Source organism: Passer montanus, unplaced genomic scaffold (genome assembly GCF_014805655.1).
Source record: "Passer montanus isolate IOZ18808 unplaced genomic scaffold, ASM1480565v1 scaffold39, whole genome shotgun sequence".
In the NCBI taxonomy this organism is placed as follows: Eukaryota; Metazoa; Chordata; class Aves; order Passeriformes; family Passeridae; genus Passer; species Passer montanus.
The window spans coordinates 995,564-1,016,134 of record NW_024368707.1 but is presented as its reverse complement, the minus strand read 5'-3'; the positions used below and the strand labels follow the sequence as shown (position 1 = coordinate 1,016,134).

At 41.2% G+C, this 20,571-nt stretch overlaps 1 protein-coding gene across 12 annotated transcripts in view; it reads left to right on the top strand.

Moving 5' to 3' along the window:
- The window catches only part of ST3GAL6 (ST3 beta-galactoside alpha-2,3-sialyltransferase 6), a 42,759-nt gene that overhangs the window by 3,011 nt on the left and 19,177 nt on the right, over nt 1–20,571 (top strand). For 7 of the 12 annotated variants that reach the window (XM_039717769.1, XM_039717772.1, XM_039717778.1 and 4 more), the window contains 3 exons: nt 17,686–17,785; nt 18,559–18,639; nt 19,936–20,013. In XM_039717769.1, the coding sequence (XP_039573703.1) occupies nt 17,697–17,785; nt 18,559–18,639; nt 19,936–20,013 (248 nt within the window). In that variant the 5' untranslated portion in view covers nt 17,686–17,696. Of the gene's footprint in view, nt 1–2,525; nt 2,564–17,685; nt 17,786–18,558; nt 18,640–19,935; nt 20,014–20,571 lie in introns of those variants that run through there. The other 5 variants (XM_039717771.1, XM_039717770.1, XM_039717774.1 and 2 more) reach the window with 3 other exon arrangements.

Below are 20,571 nucleotides of genomic sequence, written 5' to 3'. Positions count from 1 at the left end.
CAATTATGCAGGGGAGTTGCCTGACTGAAGAGGAAAATACAGCCGGTGAAGTGGTGGCAGGTCTCCTTTGCTTCTCCCTTACCTCCTCCTCAAGACTTTGACAGCTTACAAGCAGAGGCAGCTTTAGAAGATTTTTGGTGATTGCATTCTTCCTTAGGTCTTCATTTTTGGATAGAAGCGCTAATAGCACAAATAAGCTATCTTGGGCTTGTTCTCTTTGTTGGTTTCTGAACATGCTGTGATTGGTATCTCTTGGTAAAAGTTTGATTTGTCTCCCCAAAACAGGTTTGGAAAAGTTAACATGAACCTGTTTTGGTTGATTGGTGGTTTTCTTTTTGGTGTTGTTTCATATGCTTCTGGGTGTTGTTCTAGATACACTGGCCTGGAAGAGGATGCAGTCACATAGATCATTTGAAGATAAAACTTGTGAGACCACCATAAGTCTCAATGAGGTTGTCTACACCATTGACTTAAAAGGGCTTTTGAGGAAAGGCTCTTGGTTTTGTGGGTTTTTTTTCACTTGTACACAGTATAGCTTGCTAGCTGTAGCACAGGATCTAGGTTTGTCTTTGTACATTAACATTTAAGGTTATTTTACTTATGAGCATAAAAGGTTGGTTTTGCTTCACGTATGATGTGAGGTACTCTGCCTTCGCTCCCTAGTTAAATGCATTTTAGGGATGGGCTCAAGACTTCTTGAAATACCTTTTGTTACAGAGAACTTTTCCTGCAGATGTTTGCACTGTTTCACCTAAATCAGTTGAAGTGTGCCCTGTGTTTTGAGGAGGAGTTTAGTTTTTCAAGCTTATGACATGTAATTTGTAATTCATTTGAATAATTTATTCATCAATTTATCTAGCTTTAAAGATAAGCTTTAGTATAGTAATACTGAGTAACTAATTTATGGGGTAACTGAATGTACAGAATTTTTCCTTTTTCGGAGTGTCTGTTTTCTACTATCAATTTTCTCAAAATACCAGAAGCTGTGTAGCAGAGTAAACCACCCCCTAAACTTCCCCTTTAATCCAGTTTCTTCTACTTTTGCAATGTTATATATGCTTGCTTGCGTAGTTTTTCACAGTCTTCAAGAGAAATGAAAATAAAGCTACTTGAACATATTATTTGCTGTGTGGATTTCCTAAAGCTTAAATTTTTCTTTTATCCTCCTTCCAGAAGAGCCTGGAACCTCAACTTTTCTTGATTTGATTTACACTGAAGTCTAGAGGAAAACAGGATGTGCATGCTATTGTTTTCTTTATAAGTCACTTTTCAACAGCTGTCACTTTGCAGTTTAGTGTATTAATCACTGATACCAGTAGTGGTATTTGTACAGTGAGGTTGAAAAATGATGGGCAGTATTAGCTAGAGTAGGCTGTGAAGCAAAAGCAAGGAATGCATGGGTTGCATGCAGTGTTTCTACCTTTAGAAAAATGGGTTGAAGAAATGCAGGTACAGAGTGTGGTATAATACTCTGCAGCAGTACTTCTTGCTGTGTTCTGTACCTATCATTCGAAAATACCATGTCCTTTTAAAGTTAATTTTGCTCAGGTGGATTGGCTCTTCAGTATTCCAGGCTTGGTTGTTCTTTGGTCTCAAAGGCAAAAATGAAGCCTTGTATCGTGTGAGAAAGACCCTTTACAGCGCTGTCACAGAGTAAGCAAATTGTGAGTGTCCTTGGATAATACCTAAATTTGTGTGAAACTGTTCAGTTGCCTCTGCTTCCAGCCATAATAGCAGCAGTAAAACTGGAATATGGTGTGCCAGGGCTTTTTTTTTTACATTCTTAGTGTAAATGGAGAGCCAGGAAGAGCAAAGTAAAAAGAATGAAATACCCTCCACTTGCCCTGACTTTGAAGGGAAGGCTTCAGTTTATCTTCCATTCTGTTAGGAGGGCCAGAATGGAGTAATCTAGGAACTGGTTTTAAGAGCAGGCAGGAGTGAAACGATAGTCTCTCTTAATCCCTGAAACTCTTAATATCTCTTGATTTACAATGTAAGTTTCCATTTCCTGTGCTGCACTATTGCTTTCTTTTGGGCCACTAGCCAGTAGGAAACTTTATTTGTAAGGTGTGTGGCTAGCAGTATTAGATTTCCACAGATTCTTTTACTCACTTTTAAAAGAATAGTTTTAGCCCTTGTTGTGAGTGCAGGTCAGAAACACTAAAATAGGGATCTACTGCAGAGCTCAGAAAAGTTCTTTGTTGGACTGGATCTGCAGACTAACATTTGCATTGCAGAGGTAGCCAGACACTGCTTGTTTTCCCTGCTTTGTGGAGTCCTGAGGCCAGCAGTGAAATGAGAATGGTGTGAGGGGCATGAGCTTACCCAGGGCCTTAGCAGAGGTGGGCAGAGGAAATGTGATGGCCATTTAATAGTCAATACAGAATGTGTGTGCGTTTAAAATACAAATTACATCACATGTGAGATGAGAAGTCCCTTTCTCAGAGTAAGAAAGAAACTGAAATTGTGTTCCTGCCATAATCTTTTTTTTTTTTTCTTTTTTTTCTTTTCTCATGTACTTGTAGGTTAACATAGCTCCCTCATGGGCGGGTGATTTTTGAAGGTGGGTTGTGCTGACAGTTTTTTTCCTACAGGGTGATAATGCATGGGGGGAATTGACCAGTTTCAGAACAGGGGCATCCAAGCACAATGCAAAGCAAGATCCTGTGGGTTTTTCTTACTGCAGTGAAGAGACAGGAATATGTTTGCTGGCAAGGAGCTGTTGGTGAATGAAACCTTGTTCATCATCTACCAGTTAAAATAGGTATTTCCTGGTTCTTGAAAGTTCCGGAACCCGCCAACTTCGTATCATCCACCATTGTTGCATCTGAGCACCCTGGAAACATAATTTCTATCTCTGCAGTGCTTCGTGTAGTTTGAAGTTGAGGTGTGGGACTGAGACCAGGAGAGGGTGGTGTCGATGTGAGATACGCGTAAGGTTTGTTTGAACACATTTGCACAAGATTAAATGGAGACATAATATTAAATCCACTTGGTGAAGCATGGGAACAAGTTGGGATTTGTCCAGGTTGCTGAATGTGCACAAGGCTTGCTGGCATGTGGTAGCTAGTTTTTTGTGCCCCTTGTGTAGACAAGTTACTGCCTTCTCATTTTGTATCTGGGAAAAGCCTGGGTTTGATTTTTTTTTTTGTTTGTTTGTTTTTGTTTTGTTTTCCCTTGCAGGAAACTGTTAAAAGTATGGCTGGCTTTGTCATATTTAATGAATCAGGGTGACACTTGTCTCAGCTTAGAACCTGGAGTGCTGTATAAGCCCCCTTCACGGCCTCCCAGTTTTACAGCCACCTATGATACTGTATTTGCGGGGTGCCCCCATGAGGGAAGGAAGGAATGATGAATCTGACTCCATGTTCTCAGAAGGCTAATTTATTATTTCATGATATTACATTATATTAAAGAATACTACACTAAACTATACTAAAGAATTCAGAAAGATATTTACTAAATGCTAAAAAGATAATAATGAAAACTTGTGACTCTCTCCAGAGTCCTGATGCAGCTTGGCACTGATTGGCCATTGAGTCAAAACAACTCACACCAGAAACCAATGAAACAATCTCCAAACTTTCCATATGAGGAGAACACAGGAGAAGCAAATGGGATAAGAATTGTTTTCCTTTTTCTGAGGCTTCTCAGGTTCCCAGGAGAAAAATCGTGGGTGAAGGGATTTTTTCAGAGAATGTGAATATGACACCCATGGCAGTTTTAATTTTCCATTCTCAGAAAATTGAGATGTTGGGGGTATGGGTGCACAACAGGAATGAAATGCAAAATGGCCATAAAATACTGCCTCTAAGTAATCGTCTCCTTCTGTCACTGCTGGAAACAGAACTGGACTAGATGGACACTGGTCTGATGTAGCAAAGTGTTTCTTGTGCTTTCATTGCTCGCCTTGTGCTGTGGAGCACAGGCCAGGTGTGTAAACTGGGTTTTGGGTAGCCAGGTGATTAAAATGCTGGTTAGTGTACATACCATTAGTATAGTTTCTTAACAGTGACTGCCTTTTCTTGCAGTACGTGTTAAGGAAATGCTGTTAATGCATTTTCATTGAAACAATTTGAATGGAATAGTTATTTTCATACCTGTGTGCTAACAGCACACTATAATTTGTTTTCGACTTGGGACATTGGTTCTTAGATGGCTTAGCCTCCAGCTAAGGTAGATTTTACATTAAAGATTTCTAACCTAAATAGAAAATGTTGTTCAGAGCTTTGCGGAAAGAAATGTAAAGTGAAATAGAATATCTTGTTCTTCAGTTTTCACAGAGAACATTACTTATAATAAATACTGGTTAGTGTTGAAGTGACTTTTTGAAGCTGGGTGATGGAAGTTGGCTAACACTACCTGTTAAGTGGTTGAAAAGAGTATTTAAGTTGTTGAACTTCATACAGTTCTGTTGGGAAATTTGGACACTTACATATTTGTGCAAGGCATTTCAATATTAGAGCACTTTTTTGTTTCCTCAGTGGCTAGATGCTCTTGTGATACCTCTACCACGTAGTTGTGTGATAAAATGAAACCATATTTTTGATGTCTTTATGTTGTATGTACTATGTGATATTTAATGAGAAATGAAATTACATAGTAGTTTTTTTTTCTACCCAGCCTGGTGTTTATTTTTACAAAACTTGAGGAGGTCTCAAATACATAAGTTTCTGATCTCTCGCATTTGACTGAAATCAGCCCAAGTAGTTCAAAAGTTCTTTAGGGAACTTTTGAAAGGTAGAAGAAAAGGGCATGCATGCACACAAACAGGGTATGGTTGCATAAATCTCATTTCATGCTGAGAACACATGCGATAGAATAGAACAAAAAGCCTTTTACTGTATAGCATTTCATGCTCTAATGGAGTTCTGCGTCGTCTGTGGCATGGATAGCAATCTGAAAGAACATGGTGGTGCTGGAGGCTGAGCTGTGTTTGGCACTGTAAGGGTAGCAAGAAAAGATGTCGGTAGGCAGCACAGCAGGTGCAGTGTATTTTGCTCTAGAGGACTTCAGGTTTTATGCTGAAGGAAATATTAGACTTTGTGTTTTATCACTGGTGCAGCATGGGGCAGTTTGGTTATGGGAGAGCAGATCTGTGCCACAAAAGTTATTGCCCTGCTGTGATCTCACAGGGGGGTGAGCCCTGTCTTACTCTCTTGTCATCAGAGGAGATGTTCTCATGTAGCCCTGAGCATATCCAGTGCCCAGAGAAGATCAGGTAGGGGAGAATAGTTAATCTGTTTAAAGATACTCTGGTCCGGAAGAAACTCCCCTTTGTTTTGCTGTAGCATTTAAGGACTGGTGAAACAGAATTGAACAGCAAAACCAGACGCTCTGTTTCACCTACAACAATCCAGACTTGGATTGTGAAGGAGCAAAACAAACTGTCAGAGGGAGCTGTAATGTGCATGAGAAGATACTGCGTGAAGCCACTGCTGTAGCTGAGACTGTGTGTCTTCAGCCTGCCCTCAGTTTCCTGCCTGGCTGCCCTTGTACCTCCTTGCTCTCATCTGTGCTTCTAGGAATTTTAGCAGCCCCCAGCAGGAGGGCTGTGAGACCGAAAGGGAGGATGCATGGGTGGGGTGGCAGGCACCTTTGCTTCCCCTAAGTTTTAGGCATGACTGTCCTTTTCAATTAATTAAAAAAAAAAAAAAAGGAAAAAGGAAGCAGTTAGTGCTGGGGAGGAAGGGGGTTATGTTTAACCTTCAGTGAGGTTAAATAGAGGTTTATCTGAGGTTTCAGATAGAGGTCTGAAAGTCTTTTAAATGGGTGTCTCTGTGCAGCACTGAGAAAAGCATATAAGCTTAGCATGCTGTAGTGACTAATGTAGGCAGTTTTCCTCCCAGACGGATGGCAGTTGAAGATTACAATCAGATACAATTAGCTTTCCTCTTGCATAGGTAAGAAAACTGAAGTGCATAATTCAGGGCTATTGAGCTGCAGTATAAGATGGATACTCACTAAAAGTTTGTGCTGCAGTACAGATTGCTGTAGTATCACTTTATTGACCTGAATACACAGGAGTACATAAATGAACATGTGCAAACTTTTCTGCAAGGAACTGAATTCTGTTACAGCACAAACAGTTGCCCTGTGAAAAATTCGAGTTCTGGGCTTATACGGTTTACCCTGCTCGTTTGTTTTTTGTTATGAATTTGATTTTGGTTTTGTTTAATGAAACGCAATGAATGATACTCTAAATGCTGAACTCGGATACACCTTCATCTGTGTTCCACTTGGGAAGCTCACTACCTTATAAACAATCTTTCTTTCTTCTTTTTTTTTTTTTTTTTTTACGTTTTTATGCATGTAGACTCACTGGTAACCTTTCCCATTCAGAGAAGATACCAGGACTTTACGTAGTGTTAAATATTGTAGAGGCCTACATTTTTGTACAATGCTGTGTATCTTGTAGCTCTCAGTCCTCAGCATATGCACTCTTTGGATATTCTGTGTGGTAGTTTTCCTGTCACATTTAAGAAACAAAACAAAGCCCTGAAAGCCTTTAGGGGATCAGATACAGGCTCTGATGCAAACTGTATGACATTTTCTTGTGAGTTCTAAAACGTTTTATGTCCACAGAGCATTCTCATGATTCTGAAGCGGCTCATTACAGCTTTTCTTATGGTTCGTTTTGTTGTTATTGCACATAATATTTGTATTTGAGTTTCAATGCTAAGAAAACAAAACTGTGTATGAAGAAAGCTTGTGAAAATAGTCTTAATGTTTACAATATTCAAGTTTTTCCAGTGTGGCACTGTCAGTTTTGGGTTAGTTTTCTGGTGGTAGTTAGCACTGAAATTTTGTGTTCTGATTTTCATCCAAAGGCGAAGTCAGTGCATTCATTATGAGCACTGGGAAATTTAAGGCTTTAACATTATCAGAGAAGCTGCTCAAACTGCTCGTGTACAGCAGATTCCTCCTGAGCTGGCAGGATCCCTGCTGTGAGAAGCTTCCAGGATTTTGCAGTAGTGTGGGGTAAGTGGTACCACTTATCTCCATTTTCCTCCCTTCCTGAATTAATTTAGCTTTACACTTTCCACTTACTTGTTTTGCTGCATTCCTGAGAATCCTAGAACTCTCTTCTGCACAGATACCTTGCAGCAGATTGACTTGCAGGATTTGCTAGTGGGGCAAATTGCATCACAAACAGCTGGGGATTTAAGGGATTTTTTTTGTGGTGGTTGGTTTGGGTCTTTTTTTGGGATGGTGGTGATAGGGGTTTTTTAAAATTTTTCTTTGGCATTGGAGGCAAGACAGGGAGCAACACAACAAAAATGAGGAAATGTGTTTGGGGTTCTGACTGCAGACATTTTTGGCACGTTATTTAAATGAAAATTTAAATGTTCAGTTTTGTATGCTGGCCAGGTGCATGTTCACACCTATTTTTTGAGCTTCTTAATTCGTACAAACCTGCTTAATGTAACCTGTTCCTTTTTAAAATGTGGTGAAATGTGGGCAATAAAAATTACAGTAAAAAGCTGTGCCATCTGATGATGGCAGTCCTAGTGCATTTGAAATTTATCACAACTAGGGTTTAGAAATGTTACTGTGGAAACTAGTCATACAGAAAGCACCTGTTTCTATTTAGGGACAGATTCTGACACCAGTATGGGTCAGAATTGATGCTGTTACAGTGAAGTGAGAAAATAATCTGATCTACTTGGGATTTATTGTCAGTGAAGATGGGGAGCATTTAATTCTTTAGGTGTTGCTAGTGGAGCTACTAAATTAGCCCTCTGTTATCCATTGGGGAAAAAAAGGCAGCAAAAACTCCACCAAGTTTTTTCCGTACCCTTGAGAGCCCTAATTTGTTAGTGGGATTTAGTGATCCCTCCTTTTGCTTGTGAGTGGGCTTTGATGTTGTGGTTTCTTGTGTATTTTGTTTCCTTGGATTTTTTGAGGGGGATTTATTTTAATCTCATTGAGATTTGTTCTTTGTTTCCCCCTAACTGACTGGTAGATTTAGTTTTATAATTCCAGCCATTTTGGTGAGATCTGAGGTTAAATCTCTAGCTGCATATCAGCCAGGATGCTTTGGATATCCTAGGCATTGTTAGAAGACAAAGTGTGGCTTGTTTTAAGGTGAACTTAATGCTGTAGTGAATGTGCGCATAAAATAAATACAGATCACCTTTTCTGGTTGGACCTTTATTTGTTTAGATTGATCATAGTTCCTGGAGGAAAAAATGATGAGGTTTGTAACTGAACTGTTTTGAAGCCTGACTAATTTGCCTTTTTCCAGCCACTTCTCTTAATTTTTTCAATTTTTTTCACTCTGGGAAACCTGAGAAGGATTGCTGGTTTGACCTCAATCCTCTCACTCGGAAGGCACTTGTGGACAAAGCAGTGGTGTGAATGAATAACTGATTTAGTACTGCGCTATATCTTTCTATTAATGATTTTTTTTTTCCCCCAGGCATTGTGTAGCATTTCTGTGGCCTTGGCTTTTTTAAAAGGAGGTGAAGAAGCAAAATAAATCATGATGCTCTATTCCTTGCAGGAAGAGCAGCTGAAGTTGACTCAAACCTTTCAGTTGTGTAAGTTAAAATATGAGAAAAAAAGGACATGAGCTCTGACCCGCAGAACATGTTTCAGACTTGTTTATATTTCAGTCCCCTCTGGAAAAAGAGCTGGAAGGAAAAGGGGAAACAGACTGGGAAGGAGCAGTGTTGTCACCACAGCTTGCAGAAGACCTGTATGGATTTATAGTACTCTGTTTCTTTGTTGTTTGTTATACAGACACCTATGATGTGTAAAATATAATTAGCAGCCTGGCTTAGGCTGGCTAAAGCTTTAGAGGTTAATCTGGAAGAACGTAAGAGGGCAAGGAAAAAAATCGGTCAGCTAAGGTTGACGGACTTTGTGTGTGTGTGTGTGTTTAATATTTTTTTTAGATACAGTTGAAGCTGGATTTTTTTATGTTTCGTTAAAACTTTGGGAGTTGAGGAAGCAGAGCTGTTTGTGCTCAGCTCATACTTGTGTCTGATTTCGTGTGCACAGGTTAGCTTCTGACCAATCCCCAAATAATTGTTTATGCACTGCATGGCATCTCTGTGGCTGCTGCTGTGACAGAAATTGCTCATCTGTATTCTGAGTCCACGGGAGGAAGAAGGAGGGAAAAGAAGTGAAGTGTGCTGATGGGAGGGCTGTAGAGGGTCAGGACAGGGAAAGCATATGGAAACATCTCTTCCAAACTTATGTGTGCCTTTATATAGATTTTCTATTTCTTGTCCTCCCTCATCTCAAGGCACAAAAATAGGCAAGAAGATGAGGCTGTGGACTTGATCTTACTTTTGATTGTAATTATAGGCAAGGTTTCTGGAAATCTGTGATACTGACAAAGTACCAGTTAGATGAGAATCCTGTAGTTATTATTCTCTTTCCCCTCAAAGCCACAACTTGGATTTGTATCTATCCAGGGCTGACTTTTAAGCTTGAGTTAGCAGTGTTTAACTGTGTATCCATTACTGGAATAAATCCTAAGCCATCTTGGAACATTAAAGAATACTGGTTTTTGTCTTGAAGGGGAAAATAATTAAAAATATCATTTACCAGATGAAAAATATCAGTTTACTTATCTCTTTTTTGTGCTTGCAGTTTTAGTTGTGTGTGTACACCATGCCATGAAGCATGCTGTCACCTTGAGCTGGTGCCAGGGATCCACATTGCACTGTGATAATCAGCTGAAATACTAGCTCAGATCTCAAGGGTGGCATAGCAACCCTGTGATAGCCCCAAGCTGGAGGTGGCATATTCTGCCTCTCAGCAGGGCTAAAGAGCTCAGCCTGAATACTGTTCCGGTTCAGGGGCCATTTCTGTGGAACACAATGCCTTTGCTCCCTTGTAGTTTACTCACCAGGATTTTCTGGCAGAATGCACTGGCTGATGCTTTGTGCTTCTGTGGAACTGGTATTTCATGTCAGTTAGAAGTCGTGTGAAATTTTGCATCAGTAGGCCCAAAAGTGATATCTCTGTCAAACAGTGCACATAATTGATTGTGATGCCTCAGAGAACAGGATCGCAGCATTTTCTTTTGCAGCCAAATAGGGACCTGTTTTAGTAAGCTTTAAAAAGCTTGTAACTTGACCTAGGCTTGTACACATGCCTTTTTGCTCTCCAAGAAACAGTCTGAGTGCATGCAGTCTCCTAATTTCTTTCTGATTCTGTTCCCACTGTGGGATATGTGTAAGAGCTCCTGGTTCCTCAGGCAGGAGGAGGGAGGAAGAGGGAAAAAACAGTTAACCACTGAACAGATGACACCTTATCTCATGCAGTAAGAACAAGGGAGTCTGAATATGGTGATGAGACTGTAAGTCAGGACGATTGGGTCTTTTGTAGCTTTTGCCAAACCCCTCTGTATTGATGACATGTCGTATTTGAGGGCTACAAACTTGTGTTTTTCTGATCTTGTTTGATCTGATGAGGTGAGAATGTGTGGAGCTGGAGATAAGATTGGGAGAGCTGTAGGTGCTGTCATCTGTTCTGCCCAAAACATGGAGATGAACTGTGCTTGTTCTTGCAGCCTTTGGGAAGGCAGGTAACCTACTTTTCCACCAGATACGCTGTCTAGGTGAATTAGTATTAGCGGGGGTTGAAGGTACAATAGATTTAACTGGACTTGAAATCTTTATCAATATCCTTTAGCCAAAGAGTATGCTTGTGTGGGAAGAGTTTCTGAGATTATAAATACATCTGCACACCCATACCAGAGGGAAAGTGATGCAGAGATCTTGTAGGCTCCGGACAAAAGCAAACTGAAATAGCAATCATTGGTGAAAAATACTAAGTTGCTTTTTCATTTTGCTTGGCCCAGCTGGCAGTTATGCTCTGAAGGACACAATACCAGTGTCCGTTATTGAAAGACAAAAACAGAATAAAAGAATCCTCTGTTGTCCACAAAGTAATAAATGTCTGTCTCTTGTGGTACAGAATATGTTTCACCATTAGCAGGATGATGAAGGGGAGGGAGATAAGCACTTAGGCCCTAAAACCAATGTATTGCATTGCAAAACCAATGTATTACCTGTCCTGAAATGCTGCACAAGGTCAAAGATGGGCACAGCTCTAGTTTGTGTCTACACAGTAAATTAATGTCGACAGAGGCTACATTTCTGGCTGTGTAAGCTAATAAAGAACAAAGATTGACTAAATCTGTTAAACATCTCTACTGCTGTGATGTCATATCTACTGAACATTATTGCTTGCTGTTGGGTACTTGGAGAAAGGGTTATCTTGCTGTTTGTTGTCAGGCTTGCTGCAATATTCGGACAGAGAGGAAATGATAGGGAAAACATTGGAAACTTTCCTTAACAGAGAGAAGTTGTGTTTGGAGAAAGACTGTCTCTTTTGATACCTGCATACTGTGGAAGTAAAATGGGTAGTTTGGTGTTCTTGGAGAGAAAGAAGGTGTCAGTTGTCATAGACAGCAAATTGTTCCTCTGTTGCTTATCCCCATGCTGCTGGAAGGGATTAGGGCAGAAAGTGTTTTACCTTCCAGTGCAGAGAGTAACTTTGGCAGCAGTTACTTGTATGTGTGATGTGATGTGATGCTGGCAGCCCTTAGTTATATTTTGACACAGTTAAACCTTAGGTATTTTTAACGTCATGGTTTGTACAGGTTTTCAGGAAGAGGAATAACTGCTTTGGTTTTGCTATAAGTAAAAATTAAATATGCCCCTTTCCAATAAAAAAAGAATTTATTTCGCGACCGTAATACAGTCCCGACAGCCAACAATCAAATGGACAGCATAACACTCCCGGGAGGTAAGCTGGGTGAGCGTAGATATGGGCTCTGTCGCACCAAATCCCCCTCGTCCACACCGGCTGCTCCGAGGCAGCGGTTCTTATACTCTTTAATTTGTCCGCGGCAGAGTCCCTTTGTTTCTTTTTAGAGTTCTTCCTATTCAAGTTGGGTCCTTTCTTCAGTCCAGGCTGCACAAAGCCTTTGTCCGGGAGTTGATTAATGCGTTTCCCCGATTCCTGGAATCTGGCATTCAGATGGCAGGTCTTGATGGCTCTGGTCTTCTCAGATAGGTATCTTGTCCGGGCCATCATCTCTTGGGCGGCACTGGGCACATGCTTTTGTGAATGCCCATCTCCTGTGCAGCCGAGGTTTCCTTCGCGTGTAAATGTTGCAGTGCCTCTCTGTCCACCTGTCGCGGTTTCGCCATTCTGAGGATAAAAATTCTTCCCTCTCCCTTCCCCTATATACAGTTGGTTTGGTTTATATAAATGTATATATATATATGTATAAATATAAAAAATACAACTTCATCTGCATGAATTACTAACTATATCCTTAACAGTTTGGTGTGGGGCATGACAAGTTAACAAGAACCTTTTCCAGTTCTGATACTGCTAAATATATAACTTCAAAGTCTGCATTGTTGGAGAGTTAGAAAACTAGTTTTAATTCTGAGCCACTTTTCTAGGATAACCCAATACATCTTGCTTAAACAATATTTCTGAGGACGTTTTGTTTCTTAAACTAAAATTAAAAAGAGCTTTAGAAATTATGAGAATTTCTGGTGCGTGGGTGTGAGGAAAAGCACTAGACTGACTCAGCCACTTCAGTACCTTTTAGACTGTGTGGCAGTGCTGTTGTGTAGTCTCTTTGCAGCATTCCCTTCCTGAAGAGGGGGGAAAATTAATGAACGATGCAATTAGGCACATACTTGGAGCAAGAACTGGAAAAGGGAATAGTGTGAAAAGATGAATGGTGCTTAGATTTGGCAGAAGAAGTACTTCTGTGCCATAATGTGCTCGTGTTTTACAGCTTGAGAAAGATGATGATGTGAGAGCTCCTTCCTCGATTGTTTTTTTGCTGCATGGCTGTTTCACCAGGCATGTGCTACATCCTGACCAAAAGGAAACAGTGCTGCAGGTCACAAGCTCAAACCCACAAAATACTGACTACATCTTAAAAATTCTGATGTTTCTTTCTAAACCTTTATTAGGTTTTTATGTGCTTTTTGTGCTGTCCCTTTAAATTTCAAGGTCTGCTCAAAGCATATTTTCAAGCTTACTTCCACCCCCACAGCTACAAGGGCTAGGCATCTGAGGTCCCAATGAGCTGAAATTTTCAGGCTGACACTTAATGGCACCAGCAAAGAACTGACATTGTCCTGGGACAGTTTATGGAGCTAAGATTGTTTTAAGCTGCCTAGTATTTAATTTAGTAGTATCCACTTTATAGTTAAATACTTACTACCTTAACTTCAGTAGTAGTCAGAGGTACTTTACAAAATAAGTAGGGCAGATGGAAAAGCTTCGTTCATTGTGCTATAACACTAGTAATTTTTACGGAAGAAAGGAAGGCTTATGAGCGTTATGAAAGAAGGGTGATGGTAGTGTGGTCATTTGACTGCCTGGCCCAACAGCTGTAGATTCCTGCAGGGTACGTTCTGTGGTATCACTGCATTGACTGCAAGAGTAAGTTAAAAGATAAACAGAGGGTCTGATATAGTGGCTCATAGCAGATACCACACTGTACTAGAATAAAAACTAATTTTAAGTAATGATTTGCCTCTGACAAGAATGGGGGTTCCCTGCTTCCATCAAGGGAAGAAAATATTAGCCCTAGGTCTTATATAGTTAATAGATCACATACCCAAATGAGTTTTTCTGGTGGGTTGATGGGAGCTTGGGGGAATCTGACAGTGGGAGGTGCAGGCTGATCTCTGAGGTTGTCTTAATACCATAACAGAGTCAGTCTTGCCTAATTCTGTAATTGTAACTCTGTCCTCTGTGGGGGGTGAGAAGTTGACCCATAGAAGTTAGCTTAGATTACTGTTAAAAAAACGCCCATGCATGATTTGCAGCACTTCCATATCCCATTGGTTGCTTTTAGAAAATTGACCAGCTGACACCATGATCACCAGGCATGGTCATACTGGGTTCCTTGTTCCTTTCATTGTGTAGATCCCTGCAGGGTTTTAAGAAAGAGGAGGAAATTGAAGTTGAGTTCCAGCTTTGTCTTCCTTATTTTGTTTAACTCTGATTGACACCGACCTATGGGAGGGAACCATGGCCTGTGTCACTTGGGTTGATGGGCTTAAATCAATCTGCTGGCTCTTGTGTTGAAATGAATAAAGTGAAATGGAACTGCTGTTTTCCATCTGAACTGTGTCTTCTCAATTCCCTATTTTCTTGCGTCTCCAACTATGGAAATTTTCTAGTGCAATATTTGCATTGTAGGAGTTTGTTTCCCTTTAATTAACTTTCTGCAGCATTCAGCTGTTTTAAAATAGGGAGGAAGAGCTTGAAGATGCTGTCATCATTAAATATACTCCCAGAATAATTTCTTCTATAAACAAAGCAATGGATCTGTTTACTAAACCAGATTAAGAAAAACAGTCTTCTTAGTGAAGACTTTCTTGGCTACAGAACTTTCTCTCAAACACAGAATGAAGCCAGGCACTGGGGCATGGGATGGTGACAAGATACTTACATAATTAAAGACCATTTGATGTGTCTAAGGGATGTGTTAGGTACACTCTAATTGATTGGTTGTTTGGAGCTGGGGTGGACCCATTTTCACATCTGTGCCAGGCTGAGTATCTTACATAAAACACAGCAAGATGTTACAGCTCCCTTATGATCCTGTTTGAAGAATGATGCTGACTTCTATTCTCGTGTTTTAATGATTTTTTCAATCCAGGCTGTATGAATATCTTTGTAAATACTTTGCAAGTGGAACACTTTTTTTCCCTCTGTGTAAAATAGCATTATGAATAATATTTCTGGGTTTTAGTAGATATTTTATGGCCTGCTTTTCCTTGTCTTCTGTTTTGTAGCTTGGTCTGACTTCAGCAAGGTTCTTTCTTACACTGAAGTTGGAAAATCAGCAATTTAATCAGTTGCTAGTTTAGCAACTTTATCTAAACAGCTAGTTTGTTATGTTCTGTTTAGCTGAAGTTTTCATTGATTGAATTAGGAAGTAAGGCTAAACACTTTAGTGGGATGTTTTGGCAAACCTTTTCAAAGCAGAATGAGGTAAAAATGCTAATAGTGAAAGGAAAAGAGCTACTAGAGAGTGCAGTCTTTCTCAAGTAAATAATAGAATCACATAGGTTGGAAAAGATCAGGGAGTGCAACCATTAGCCCTGTACTGCCAGATCCACCACTCAAACATGTCCTCAAGTGTCATGCCTAGACATTTTTTAAATACCTTCAGAAATGGGGACTCAACCACTTCCCTAGGCAGACTTGTTCAGTGCTTGACAAGCCCTTCAGAATTTTTTTTTCCCCTCATACCTAATTTAAATGTCTGCTGCTGCAACTTGAGGCTGTTTCTGCTTGTCCTGTCACTTGCTGCCTGGGAGAAGAGACTAGCCCCACCTTGCTACAAATCCATTTCAGGTGATGTAGAGAGTGACAGGGTCCCCACTGAGCTGCTGCTTCTCTAGACACGTCACCCGCTTTGTCCTTCTCTGGACTTGCTTCAGCACCTCAGTCTCTGTCTTGCAGTCAGGGGCCCAAAACTGAACAGAGGGTTCAGGGTGGGGCCTTACCAGTCCTGAGAACAGAGGAGGAAGTGATATCTTCCCTCATCTCACTGGCCACACTTGCTCATCCAGGCCAGGATGTCATTGGCCTTCTTGGCTGTGTGGGCACACACTGGCTCATGTTCAGCCAATGCTGACCAGCACTCCCAGGTTCTTTTCTGTCAGACAGCCTTCCAACCACTCTTCCCCTAGCCTGTAGTGCTGCTTGAGGTTGTTGTGACCCAGACAGAGGAGTTCAACTTGGCCATGTTGAACCTCCTCCAATTGGCCTTGGCACATTGATCCAGCCTGTCCAGATCATTCTGCAGAGCCTTCCTGCACTCCAGCAGATGAACACTCCCACTCAGCTTGGTGTTACCTGCAAAGTGACAATCAATCAGTCCCCTTGTCCAGACCATATATTTTCTTTAAAAATATTAAAGAGGACTGAGTCCTGGGAAACCCCACTGGCTGCCAGTTGGATGTGACTCTGTTCCCCACCTGTGTTTGGGCTTAACCAGCCAGCTTTTTCCCCAGTGGAGGGCATAGCAATTCAAACCACGAGCAGCCAGTTTGTCCAGGAGAATGCTGTGGGAAATGCTCTCTAAGGCTTTACGAAGGATTTGGTACCCAGCATACACAGCCTTTCCCTCATCCTCTGTGCAGGGTACCCTGTCATACAAGGAGATGAAGTTGGTCAAGCCAGACCTGCCTTTCATAAACCCATGCAGCTGGGCCTGGTCCCTCACTTGTCCTGTATGTGTCTTGTCATGGCACTTGAGATTGTGAGCCAGTTGCTGTTAATGACACATGAGTGAACCCAGTAGGTGAGTTTTCCTCTATATTTGGAGTTTTAAGGAAAAACTCTTACTAAATTCCTGCAAAAACTTAGAGATGGCTCTAGAAGTTGAGAGTGACTGTCAAGACAAATTTGCAACGATCCTTCAAGTAGAGTCAAGGGAATTGGAGCTGAAAAGTGGCAGTGCTACTTTCCAAAGGCAGTTGAAAGGTTGGAATTGCAACAGCTGCAGCCTGTGAGGTATTTCCTCCAGAACAGAGCAGGATAGCCTGTAGGATATACTTAAGATTGAGAAATTCTGCCTGGTTCATTGCATGGCTTTGTTACTGGTAGGTACTGTTATAAAACCACATCTCTAATTCTACAACTAAATTCTGGTGCAAGATACGAGTGGAGAAGAATAAGGAAGTAGTGGCTTGTTGCACTCAAGTGAAGTAATGACGACGCTGTTAGGAGAGAAGTGGAATAGTAGGAGGCTGTACCTGTCAAGTAAATTTCCATGGTAACTTGTGGCCGGAATGGCTATTTTGGACTTTCTCAAGATTAAGCAACAGCAGTTCATTCATAGCTACTGAAAAGGCTGCTCACTGTTTAAGATGTGAGCAATACAGGACTTGATTTTCCTTGAGTCTGTCTTGCCAGATCTGTGTTTCTGATATTTCTCTTTTTCTTTTGCTAGAGTGTGTGATGAGGCAAAAACTCTGTTTGAAAAATGGACCCTTTTTCTGATGTATCTCCATAAGTTCAACACATGGGATCCTAACTTTTCTTCCTCACTTTGCAATGTGTGAAAATAACATTTTTCTGTTGCTTGAGCAGTGAAGTTTGGCTTGGGTCAGTAGCTGAAGACTGTGCAGGCATAAGCAGATAGTTTCAGTGCAGCTTTAAATGCCAAAACTGGATTTTAAGAACACTCAGTGACCCTAAAAAAGGCAGTAGAAATTTGTGGCAGCTCATGCCGTGTTCTGTTTCATCAGCATCAGCCTATCTGCCTCCTGCACTGTGCCAATGCTGGTTTTACTGCGTAATTATGGAAACTGATGGTGTGTGGCACAAGAAACCGGAGAAGCACAGGTACTGCTAAAGGCCAGCTGGTTTCTTTGGGCTGCCAGTGGACAGAAGAGTTCTACTCTCATGGCCTCAGATAGAACCTAGAGTGAATCCATGCTTCTATGCAGAGAACACACACAGGGTAGGTGCAAAGCAGCATGCAGCTCCTGGCACCGGGTCTTTATGTGAGAAACCAAAGTGGAGGGATCACCTGTCAGACTTCTGGTGGTAGAGAATGTCTGTAATGACAATAACTTCTCTTTTGTAAGTTTCCAGATGCTTTAGAGAAAATTCATGCATTAGTTCATCATGTGTTTCAGTTTCTTGGTTTTTTTTACATTTCAGGTTTATCAGTCATGAAACGAATTCTTCTGGTTTTTATCCTGGCTGCTGCTGTTATGTATGGTATCCTGCATGGAAATCTGTGGAGAAATAACTTCTACTGGTATGGTGATGCTTTGTTCATTTAGAACGCAGACACCTTATGGCTGTATGAGAGATGTGTCTGTGAATTCTTGTGTTGCTCCATGAGTGTTACTAGTAATCATTGTAAGTGATTACTCTGTGTGTGTGTGTTTTGTGGTTGAGATCTTTTGGTATTCTGAGGAAATTGGTATGATTGTTTTGTCCTGTCACCTGTTTTCTTGTGTCACTTTCAAACCTAGTAATTAATTTGAGCCTGGTTGTATGGAGAGGTCAGGACCTCAGTGGTAGGGAGCCCCTCTGAGGTTCATGAAAATAGGTCTTCAGGTGAGGAGTTACATGAAGTACAGAGATAAGGTGTCCACATCTCCCTCCACCCCATGTGGGTTTAGTGTTAGTTTGTTCTATTAAATGTCTGATAAGTGATGTGGGGGAGGCCTTTTCCACACCTGGGAATAACTGCAGGTGCAGGGGGCACCTCTTGGAAAACTGAGATTTGTTGAGGCCCAGCAGCAGCCCTTGAGGGCAGTGAGGCGTCACTGTCTCCAGGCTCACAGGACGGGTGGCTTGGTACCTAAAATTTGGGAGACTTACTTGAAGAAGTTGAGTTTCCATTGGTCTTTGCACAGCTGTGACCAGGACTGACCAGACTGTTATGAAGATAAGTGATAATTTTTAAAAGTAGTTAATGTGCTCCCTTTATCTTGTTTATGGTGTACAATTGATACAAATAGCTTTCCGTTGTGGTTTCTATTTACAGCAGACCACAGTGTTGTGACATTTCCCTTTTTGCAGGATTAGCTTTTATGGACAGACTTCCTCTGTGAGGGCTTCTCCTTCCTATGTGACTAGTGGAGTTACAATCAGTTACAATCAGTAAGTTCAGCAGTTGAGTATTTTTGTGGTGGGGTTGTTTTTTTGGTTTGTTTTTTTTTTTTGGTTTTGGATAGGTGGGAGGGATTGAGGCTAAAATCTGTAGCCTTTTTCGATAGGCTCCCTGCTCAGTTGTACAGTTGCATCCAGTGGCTGTTCCTGTTATAAACACAGTGGTAAGGTGTTTATCAAAAAGTAATTTGTCCATGTTATGTTTCCAGTGTTTGTTTAATTTTTATGGCCATTTTGAATAACTGTCTCTAACAAGCAGTGAATTGTTGGAAGGACATTGGCTTACAATTTTCAAATCTGTGCAATTCTGAATTATACCTGAACAAAGTTAGCACAGCTTGGAGGGCAACTTCCTTCCTTAAAACTTATTAAACCAGAAGTGTGTTTCAGTTGTTGTATTCGAGTGTATATATAGGCAGCTCTTGTGCTTGTGACTTCTTGAAGTTAGATTTGTGGGACTAATGAGCACCTATGCTTAAACTGGAAAGCAAACCTCTCTTCTCTGTGAAGGTATGCTGCAAAATGCCATCTGTGATGCTGGAAAGCAGCAAGGTGGCCAGCTGATAGGTATCACAGGGTGCTTTCTCAGCATCAGTATTCACATAAGAACTTGAGGTTACCATAAGAACTTGAGGTTACCAAAATCAGTTAACCTTAATGGTCTCTTTGGCTCGTGGTTCTGATGTGGTGGTTTCATCCTTCTGTCCTTAATGCAATCCAGCGGCACATGTTGCTCACACTGAACTTTACCTTCCCTTCTGGGCTTCATATTTGTGATTAAATGGGCTAAATCTCCAAGTCAGGAATGTGCTTAGAAATGTGAGTCTTAACCTTATTATGGGTGGAATGTCTTACCCCAAAGAATATAAAGAATATAATTTTCCTTAAAGTGCCCAATTTCCTTCTCCAAACAAGACTTTGTCTCCTCCCTGAGGAGTTATGGGGATGCTATCAGGCTGCAGGGGTGATTGAGTGCAGGAGCCCTTCTTCTCTGGAGGTGGGCCTCAGTTCTCACTTCTGATTATGCCTGCTTTTGACACTTGCTGAGTGAGGGAGGTCACAGCTTCCCTTGGAGCAGCACTGTGAGATAAAAGCCTTTGCTAGTAAAAGTAATTGTGCTGCAATGAGAAAGTTTCATCTCTATCACAGGGGGAGGGAGTAATGAAATCTTAGTGTGATCTTAACTCAGTAGTCAGCTTTTACTAATTTGATTTGTCCAACTTCCTTTACCTTGTTTGTGCTACCCATTCCTGGTCTTGCTATTTATTTGGAATTGGTTTTTTGCAGGCTGCCGCCTACGGCTGTAGAGAGGAGGAATGCATTGGACACTTGTTTCCTGAAACCAGCATTTGAATCTTTACTGGGGTGAGTCTTCCATGAGAATTGAGATGGGGAAGGAATGGCTGTGCTGATTGAGGTAGAACTGGGCTATTTACGCATTTTGGAGTGAACATTGAGTAGTGCCCTGAGAAAGCTTGCAAAGATTAGACCAAGAACTGGTTGAAGGAGTCTTAAACGTCTGTAGAAAGACACTGTGGCCTTTTTTCTCCCTGGTGCTTTTTGTATATAAGAAAATGTGGCTATAGTTTTAGTGCTTTTGTGGGTTTGAAGCACATAGAAGCCTGTAAAGTTTGTGCCACCCAAAGCAGACTTCGAGCCTTTGAGTTTTGTTTGCTCTTGGTCTGGTGAGGTGATCCTAATTCCCTTGGATTGTGTCCAGACTGTCTGCATGTTGGGTGCAGCAGGGTAGCTGTAGTGTTCAGCAGAGGAGCAGGAATGGGCTCAGAGGTACACAGCAAGAAGAAGGTATGTGCACAGCTAGGACAGTCTCACGCATTTCTGTAACTTCTTTATAGAGACGGTTTGCATGAGCTGAAGATCTGTTCTGTGCACTTCGGTAATAGCCTGGGAGGTTGAAAGGAT